The following is a 9367-nucleotide window of genomic DNA, read 5'->3' on the forward strand; positions in this document are numbered from 1 at the left end:
CTTCTGCTATCTGGCACCTTCAGCTCCTAACAGCTGCACTGGCAGCGATGGTGGGCCTGTGTGGGGTCTGAGGGGACAGTCCCTCACCCCTGTCCCCTGTAACACTCAGGCAGCAATATTTCAAGCATCAAAAGAGCTTTTAATGAAGGATCCATGGAGGTAATGGGTAAATTCTGCAAAGGAGCAGAAGAATCCATAGAGGTTTGGGAGTAGTGCTGGCTTAGCATGGCCGTGGTCCCCTCTGCCCCAACACCTGGCCTTCTGTCTTCCATCCCACCAGCTGGCCTTGAAACCACCACAGCAGAAACAAAGACAACAGGGATGTATCTGCTGTCTCGAAAAACCCCAGCCTATGCTTCTGAGGACAGGGCTAGCTAGGTGTGTAACAGAGTCCGGGGGAATCCCACAGCCCCCTCAGTGCTGCTTCTTGTGGGGAGCCTGGGAGCTGGAGGGCAGGTGCAGGAAGAAGGCTGGCCACCGCAGGCAACGGTAGGCCAGCAGCTGGGGGCCCAGCGCATACAGCAGGTTGCACAAGAAGAAGCAGGGCCAGGCGTCCTCTGGCACCCGATAGGTGAAGGGTGTGCGCAGATGCGTGGAGGCACCCATGTGCGAGAACTGCGCCTGGTGGCCACACAGGGAGGTTGGATGTCAGGGGCAGGGAGAAAACCAGTCCCAGTAGCACCACCATCTCACCCTGGGAAGCCCAGAGGGTCCCTATTCCCATCTTGCTGGCTCTGCTGCCCTACCTGTCTCCCCTTTCCAGTCTATATGTTTGTCTCTAAATATCCCTGTCCCTACAGGTTCTGTCCTTGTACATCTGTCTGTGAGCCTCTCTCCAGCTGCAAAACCAGAACCATATTCACTCTACCTGCTGGACTCTGCCCCCCATCTTTCTGATCTAGGTCCAACTCTTCCCCATTCCAGGTAGCCACCCTTGACACAAATCCTGTTGATTCTACCCCATAGATGTCCACCTGGCCATCTGACCTGGGCCCAGCCTTTATCATATCCCATCAGGAGCCCAGAAACAGAGCCCTACCTCTGACTGGGTCCTCCACTGCTCCCATCCATCTTTCTTTGCACAAGCCCCCCAAAGGCAAAGTTCAAAGCCTTCAGCATCTAGCTGCCAATTTCTCTTGCTTCTGCCTTTACCCTTTTTATGACTCTGCTAAATCACTGTCCCCCTTTGTGCCTTTCCTTATGCTGTTCCCATTCCTGGAATGCCATTTCCTGCCTGGAGAACTCATAGCCACATGTCTAAGCCCAGTTCCTATGCCCCCTCTTCTAAGAGATCTGCCCCCTCTGGAATCCCTCTCAGTCTCTGTCTCTCCCTCTCTCTCTTCAGTTCTGACCCCATGGGGGTCTAGCTCCTTCTCCCTCAGGCTAGGGAATGCTGGGGTACTGAGCTAAGGCTGGGGCCTCTCAGGGGCCCAGCATCACCCTGCCCAGGGAGAGCACAAAAGTTCCTGCCCAGGTAGGCAGAAACTTCCTTTGTTATGCACTTGCCCCATTCCACCCCATCTCACCTGGCCAATGGCTCCAGCAAACACCATGGCCCAGTCAGGCAGCCAGGAACAGCCAGGAAAGATAAGGGCATAAGCAGCCAGGCCATAGAAGGGCAATGCATAGAACATGTACACCAGCATCTGGGGGGCACACAGCCAGTGGGGATGAGTGAGCAGCTGCCCCAAATGGGTCTCCTGAGGCTCCTCCAGTGGGGGCCCCTGGGAGGATGTGGCTAGCCTCAGGACCCACACAGAATAGAGGCTCTTTGTACATCCCACCTCATGCAACCTGCACCTCACTTTCCTTTGGGCATCCCCCTGCCTCCCCCACCCCCACACATACTCACATACATACACTGAGCCCACCCACATAACTCCTGGCCACAATGATCAGCTACATGATGGGCATGTCATTCAAACTTGGCCAAACCAGAGCCTGCCTGAGACTTGTGTTTAAGCTGGGGGGAAGTAAAGGCTCACATTCCTCTGGGGTGGCTAAGTAGGGCAGAAGGAAGCCTGGAGCTACCCAAGGCTCTCTCTGCTGTCCTGCAAAGGAACCATTGAGAGTAGAGCCCATGCAAAGAAAGCAGAGCCCAGAAACAGAAGTCTCCTTGAGTTACTAGATCCAGCCATACCTGAGGCTATGTCTATACTTTTTTGGTAGAACAGTAATTCCATACGTGCTTCTGCCAGTTTGGCTTGTGTTTTTGGCACCTGCTTCAGAGAGATCCAGTGGACCCCTATGCATGGCAGTCGTCTCCTCCCACCTGCCTTCTCACCTGCACCTTTGGGTAGGCCACAGGGTCCCTCAGGTATGGTTCATACTGATAGATATAGACAAAGCAGGCATCTGTGGGGCAGTCAAGCACCACCTGGGGCCAACAGAAAAATGGACAACCCACTTCAAACATCCCTCCACAGGAAACCTTCCCCAGCCTCCTAGGCAGTGCCTGCATCCCTCACTCTGGCCTTCCCCAGCTTCAATTCTCTCCTCTGGCTGAGGATCCACAGATACTGAAGCTGGTGAGAGGCTATAGGGAATGGGGCTTCATGATGAAACACTCAATGAAGAACTCGTTAAAGACTCAAGGAGAAACTTCTATGATGATCAGACGGGAGATCAGTGGCCCTTTAGTACAGAGTAAAGGAACATATTTGGGAAGGAAAGTCTGGGGAGAAAGGCTGAAGACAGCAGAGAGGTAGGCTAGCCAGACTCACAAGGCCCCGGAAAAGGGTGAAGAACCCAGCAAGGATGAGGTATATGACGAGGGCCAGGTCAGCGGGGCGCTGCAAAAGGCTCTTTCTTTGCTCCTCTTGCACCTGCCCCACGGGAGAGAGAAAGTGTGAGATGTCTGCTATCCAACAGGCACTCCAAAGAGCCTCATCCCTTCCTTCCTAAAGACCAAGGAGATCCTTCCAAGGAGATAATATTTTTGACCAGGACCAATTCAAATGGAGGACATGGAGGCAAGTGGGCCCAGGCCTGCCTGAGGGCAAGGTACTTACCACATTGGGGGTGTAGCTGGTTGGTGACTGGGACTCCTTGAAGACCCTTACACCAGCCCAGCATGGGACCAGCACATATGGGAGGGTGAGGAAGAAGGTAGGCCTGATCTCGAAGCTGTATTTCCCTGTCATAGAGACACTCAGTGAGGCTCTTCCGGTAGGTGGGCCACACCAGAGCCCCTGGGTGGAAGTCATGATTCACAAATGCTATACTTGCTCAAGCTTTTCTTCTTCTTTTTTTAAAAAATTTTTCTTTTTTTTTTTTTCTTTCTTTTTCTACTTGCTTAAGCCTTAACATTCCTGGTTCCCCAATGCCTACAAGATGATGTCCATGCTCCTCAGACTGGCCTGCCTCAACTTACCTTTAGGACACAGCTCCTACACTGCAGCTGTTCTTGTGCCCCCCTGGAAACATCCCCCCAAGAGAAAATGGAGAGAGGTGAGCAGGTTGCTGGCTTAAGCTGTGCATGATCAGGCATGCAGGGCCCTCTGCAGACCTTGGGGAGGGGAGGGAGGACCCAGTAGGGGCTCCCAGGCACAGAGCAGTGGCGCTGGGGAGGCAGGATTCCTTAAAGCCATCCTTACCAAGAATGTTTCCTGGGAGAAACACCAGGAGGCTCATGACGAAGGACCCCAGCCAGTACAGTCCAAGGTTCCGATAACTTTTCCTGGGTGGGAAATGAAGGGATACATAGTAGATACCCATCCCCAGCCTCAGAGCACCAGCCAGGGCCCAGGGTGTATACTAGGCTCCCCAGCTCTGGGTCCTTTCCAGTTTTGCCCAAGATGAAAGAGACAACAGGAAGCTGAATGAGGGAATAAACAGTCAGACCCTCTGTCCAAAGACAGAAGTGGCTGCCCAGGCACAGGGTGATATAAGAGAAGAGAGCCAACCACCGTGGTAACTGATGCTATTCTCCAGAACCTTCTCCTGACTACACCTGGCTGGAGCCCTGAGAGGCCTCCTGATTCCTCCTACAGATACTTCTGGCTCCACCACAGTTGAAGACCCTACTTGAGGACTTGACCTGATTCCCAGGGTCCAGGTGCCACCCCGCCCACCCCTCACACCTTCTGCGGATGGCGCCGGCCATGGCCAGGTAAAGGAGGTAGTGAACGATGCCGTCCCAGTAGCAGATGAAGATTCCATGCGCAGTACGCAGGTATGGCTCTCCCTGCAGGGGCAGGTGGGGTACTCAGACACGTAGCCAGGCAGGGGGTATCCCAGACCAACCCCTACATTACCTCCTTGGTGTAGAACTCCATGAAGCCCACCATGTAGCCATCCTCCTGGAGAGCGATAAGGAGGTCCACTACCGAGGTGAAGGCAAAGGCTGCAAACACTGTGGGGAGAGTGTTCAGGGCAGGCCTGGGTATAGGCAGGGCCTGAGGCTGTGGCAGGGACCCAGATCCAGTCAACGACTCTGCACCCAACTGTTCCCAGTCCCTACTCCACAGGTCACATGAACCACAACCATGACTCTAAGGGAGGCACAGTCCCTGCCTTTGGGGTTCCCAGGCTGGCAGAGGCACTGCTCCTGCCTTTAGGAGACCCCAGAGTGATGGGAAAACAGTTCCTGCTCTCAGGAGCCCCAACTCTGAACGGGAGTGCCTCTGAGCTTCCCCAATCAGTGGAGGTTCTCCAGTCCAGTGTGAGCCCTTCAAGGGCCCCCCAGTCTGATAAAGGAGGCCCTTCAACGACCCCCAGTGTGATAGAGAAGCCCTTGCTCACACATTTCTCTTCCCTAGGACCTTCCCACAGACTCACCAGCATAGAGTGGGTCGTAGTAGATCTCCCCACGGGACAAGCTATAGACAGCCACAAAGAGCAGACCCAGGATCAGGGCGCTCATCAAGATCACCCCAAGGGGGCTGTGAAGAGAAAAACCAAGTCAGGGAAGCCAAACCCAGTGCTGAAGTCCCCCACTCCATCCTGGTGAGGGCAAGATTAGACTCCAGGAAGCTCCAGGTGATGGGGCTGAAGCATCGGTCCATTCAGAAATGCCTTTTCTTTAAACTGTCCTTTCCTATCACCAGGCTCTTGCCCCAGCTGTTCCTCCTCCTGGAAATTCCTTCCAGAAGTCTCTTTTCCACTTGACAAACTTCTACTCATCCTCATGGCCCACCTACATTGCTCCTCCTCCAGGAAGCTTTCTCTGACTCCTCAGAAAAGATCATTGCTGGACTTGAGCCAGGTATAGAGGGGGCATCTGTCAACCCATTCTGACTATATGGTTCATCCCATCACTTGCTGATGTTTGACACAGTTAGCTGAGTTGTTCAACACGGAGGCCCTCTGTAGCCAGACCCAGTGCCCATACCTGCTAGATGATCTCCAGTGCTCAGACCTATACACCTCACTGTGTGAAGCTCCTGACTCCTCCCAGCTAAAGTCCAAATGCCTCCATCAACCCCACCCTACCCCTACCCTGATCTGTACCCATCAACCAGATAAGACAGGTCAATCAATTGCATAGACAATAAAAGCCAAGTCTCCAGGCATTCCCCCAAATTGGCAAGATCCAGAGAGGGCAGGAGATCTATCCAAAGTCATACATTCTTTCCCCCTCCACTACTCTCTCTAGGCCCCTACTTTCTCTGGTACCCCTCTAACCACTAGAATCCCCACTCCTGGCCCCACCTGACCAACAATGACAGTTATAGTAACCAGAGTCTTAGCACATAATTTATTATCCTTAACTAACTACAGGTTGAGATCTAGGATCATGTTCATTACACAGTGAAGAAACTGAAGCTCCCAGAGGCAACCTGGAATACTGGAGGTCCTGGGGGATGGAGCCTGGAATTTGTACCCAAGGAGCCAACCCCACATTCAAGACTCTCTCTACCCAATATCTTGGGCTGAGCTCGATTTAGGAGTGTGATGGGCTTGGCTGATGCCTGATACCTGGTGGCTAGACTCACAGGGCAAGGGTCCAGGATTAGCAGTCAGGGACAGGGGAGTTCAAGGCATGTACAGGGAAACTGAGGCTGGGAACAGGGTGGGCCAGCCCTGAAGAGAAGAAAGTCCCAGGCCTTTAACAGGAGATGGAGGGACTACCTAGTAGGGGTGGTGCAGCAGAAGGTGTGTGGCAAGAGCCCAGTCACCAGGGCCTTATCTGGGGCAATACTTTGACCCTTAGCGACTTTGGAGCCTGTGCTGGGCACATCGCTGGGAAAACCCAAGAAACGCTCCAAAACCCAGCCCTGTGGGGAACTCTGCTTCTGAACGTCCTTTCTCCCCAGATCCCAAAAGCCCCAGGGGGCGACCCCAATCCCGACACACAGCCTCGGGGCCAGCGACCAAAGAACTTCCGGTTGGGGGTTCCGACCCAGGCCCCAACCCCCACCCCTAGCCAAAAGGTCGGGGTGCAGGGCTCACCGGGAGCCAGGCCCAGCTGGCGCGCATCCTTTCTGGCCCCCTCCTCACCCCACTAGAGCAGCCCCCCATCCTACCGCTTCCCGCACGCACTGAGAGAGCACCGAGACGTGGTTGAGCGCGTAGGACACAGGGAGGGCGCCAAGCGACAGAGCCGCGATCTTGCCCGCCAGAGGCGGGATGTCCATTGCAGCAGTGCCCGAATTCCGGGACTCCTGTTGGGGCAGCGGGCAGCGGGCAGCACAACCTCCTCCACGGAGCTGGACTCTTCCGCTGCAGCGGCAGCGTGTCTGGGCGGGAGGTTGTCAGGGACCCTGCCCGGCCCTGCCCCGCCCCGCGCAAAGGTCGCCCCCAGCTGCTCCCTGGTCCTGTCATTGCCTTGGCGGCCCCACACGCTCCTGGGGAACCTCCAAGGCCACACCCTCTCGCAGCAGCCCTACCTTCTTGACACACTTGCTAGACTCAGTGGCGGTCCCCAGAGGCCTTTCCTGCCACCCAGCCTCAGTTTCCCTCCCTATTAAAGGCTAGAAAGTGGGCTAGAAGGAGACTTCCGCATCCTGGAGATCCCGAGCCAGCAACTTCATTCTGAGGGACTTTTTCTATCCTGTTCTGCTCTCCTGCTTTCTTAATTCTTTTTTTAGAGAGAGGGGAAGGGAGGGAGAGAGGAAGAGAAACAACGATCAGTTGCCTCTCACACACCCCCTACTGGAGACCGGGCCCGAAACCCAGGTATGTGCTCTGATTGGGAATCGAATCAGCCACCTCTCGGTTCGCAGGCCCACACTCAGTCCACTGAGGCACATCAGCCAAGGCTGTTTTCATCATTCTAAGGCACCGGTGTCTCAGCCTCCACACACCCCCACTCCCACCCCCACCGCCACCCCATTCCGCAGACCTCCCTCCTCAGGCGAGGACCAAGTGGGCGTGGTCTGTGCGTGCTGAAGGAGGAACTGACCTCACTTCTAGGGTTCAATTCCTTTCAGAGCCGTTGGATTTGAAGTTTCAGAAATGTGTGGGCGACAGACACATTTAAACACATGTCCAAGTGAGAAGCTTTGACAGCCTGGGGGCCGTATCAGGGTGGGCGGCTACAGCCCTGAGTTGGGATCCCTTGAAGGACTCTAATTCTGTGCTGGGACCCTTCCATATAGCCTGGGCACTCTGGGCAGCCTGGGTGGTTGGGGGCGGGAAGAGGTAGGTGAAGTGAAGCTGCTCAGTTGCGGGGGGGGGGGGGGGGGGGGGGGCGGTGTCGGAGAGAGGAGCCCCAAGGGGTAGGCCGAAATTAGATAAGGATGGAGCTAGTTTGGTGAGAAATTTGTTCTGGAAAAGCGTTTCTGGCAAGAGTAGCTCAAACCTGGGGCTGGGAGGTGGGGAGCTGCTGGAGGGTTCTGAACAGCCTGGAGGCTGTGCTGGGTCCAGGGTGAGATGTAAAGGGGTAGACAGACGTGGGAGAAGGCTGCAGAGTGGTGAATCAGGTGCTGGTCTTTGTCACTCCCTCCAACCAGCCTCTCGCTCTCAGCCATGTGGGACTTATGGCTACTGGAAATGGGTGAGTAGTGCCCACCCAATTTCTTCCCCCAAAAGGTGGGGGGGATGTTTGTGGTTGGGGAAGATTGAAACCCTCACCCCTTTTACTTGCAGCACCTTGGCTTTGTAACAGCTGGGTCCTATGTCTGAGCCTGGGTGACATCATGTTCTGACCTTCCCTAGGTTCCTCTGGGCTGACCTGAAGCTCCAGCCTGGTTTCTTGACCTTCTCAACTCTGGCAGCGCTAATAGCCCACTGTCCTCCCCTTTGCATACAAAATGGACCCTCTTGCATTTCCTCACCTCTGAAAGCAGATCCCTATGTCCCCTCCCTGCCACCTGCAGTGCTGGCTGTCTAGGGACCTGGCCTTGCACCCCTGTCCTGGAGGCACCTGCACACACGCACGGTATTTGGAGGCCTCCTTTTCTAACCTTACCTGTGCATGGGGGTAAAGTCCATGAGCTGAGTCTGGCCAGCCTCCCAGTCACTGAGAATTCAATGGTGGAGTGACCTTGACCTGCCCAGTAGGGTACATGGAACCAAGGCCCAGAGTCCTGATTGCTGGAACCTCTGGCTGCCCGCAGCTACTCCTCTGTGCTCAGGACCCTAGCACCAATTGCTTTTTTGCCCTACCTGTGCACAGCACCGTGGAGGGGGATGATGGCATATGTCGCAGTCTGTGTTCTGCTGCCGAGACCCTCCCAGTTTCTGAAGCCTCCACTGAGACCCTGCCAGTGCCCTCACCACAGCTCCCAGTTCCTCTGGGCAACATTGATCAGTCTCAGATTGCTAGGTGTTCACTGCCACATCCCTCACCATCTGATTCAGTTGGTGCTCAGTGTTTGCTGAGTGACTACGTAAACACTAGTTGGCCCAGGAGCCCAACTAGCTGAATCAAGCCCATGAACCTACATGGGTTGAGCAGGACCCACTGGGTGTATGTGTGGGACAGGTGGGTGAGTTGTGGGCCCCTCAAATTCCCAGGCTCTGATACTTCAAGAATGACTGCAGCTGGACAAGATCCCTGGGTATTTCTACACAAATGTGAGGTGCTGGCTCTGGAGACATGGGTAGCTCTCAGCACACACCTTGCTTGGCCCAGGCCACCCACCTGCCTCCTATTCTCTAGGAGGTGACACCTTAGCAGACAGCTGTCCCACAAAGACATGAGTCACAATGTATACCACACAGGTGGGGCCCAGGGTGGCTGGGGCATCCTGGACTGCACATCACTGCCAGGGAACGCTACCTGCTGGCAAGGTAAGATAGGTGTACTCTGGGGAAGGTTGTACCCTTCCCGGAGGCCCCTCCTCATTTCCCTCCTACAATGCAATGATAGGCTGGGAGAGGCCAGCCACCCTGGGCCAGGTGTGGCCCTCCCTTCAATTCCAACCAAGGCTGATGGTGGATGGAGACCCAATAAGTAAACAAAGGTCCAGGTTGTACCTTC

General features: G+C 55.0%; 1 protein-coding gene across 1 annotated transcript; it reads right to left on the bottom strand.

Annotated features, from left to right (window-relative positions):
• Positions 1-118: 118 nt before the first annotated feature.
• TM6SF2 (transmembrane 6 superfamily member 2) lies at positions 119-6613 on the bottom strand. The gene is made up of 10 exons (XM_028521373.2): positions 6484-6613; positions 4780-4883; positions 4257-4354; positions 4083-4186; positions 3597-3679; positions 3012-3136; positions 2724-2825; positions 2285-2377; positions 1527-1646; positions 119-621 (listed from the first exon to the last, which is right to left on the bottom strand). Exons 1-10 carry the CDS (start codon positions 6576-6578, stop codon positions 415-417), a joined length of 1131 nt encoding a protein of 376 aa, XP_028377174.1. The 5' UTR covers positions 6579-6613; the 3' UTR covers positions 119-414.
• Between the last annotated feature and the right edge of the window lie 2754 nt (positions 6614-9367).

The sequence above is a fragment of the Phyllostomus discolor genome, chromosome 8 (genome assembly GCF_004126475.2).
Source record: "Phyllostomus discolor isolate MPI-MPIP mPhyDis1 chromosome 8, mPhyDis1.pri.v3, whole genome shotgun sequence".
Lineage (NCBI taxonomy): Eukaryota > Metazoa > Chordata > Mammalia > Chiroptera > Phyllostomidae > Phyllostomus > Phyllostomus discolor.

What these genes read in the sequence shown, in the direction of transcription:
- TM6SF2 (XM_028521373.2), bottom strand. Translation starts at nt 6,578, where the DNA reads ATGGACATCCCGCCTCTGGCGGGCAAGATCGCGGCTCTGTCGCTTGGC. An exon ending in TGGCCTACCCAAAGGTGCAG is followed by an intron (nt 1,647 to 2,284) that starts GTGAGAAGGCAG and finishes TGTGCCCCCCAG; the next exon opens with ATGCTGGTGTACATGTTCTA. An exon ending in TTGCTGGAGCCATTGGCCAG is followed by an intron (nt 622 to 1,526) that starts GTGAGATGGGGT and finishes TGTGGCCACCAG; the next exon opens with GCGCAGTTCTCGCACATGGG.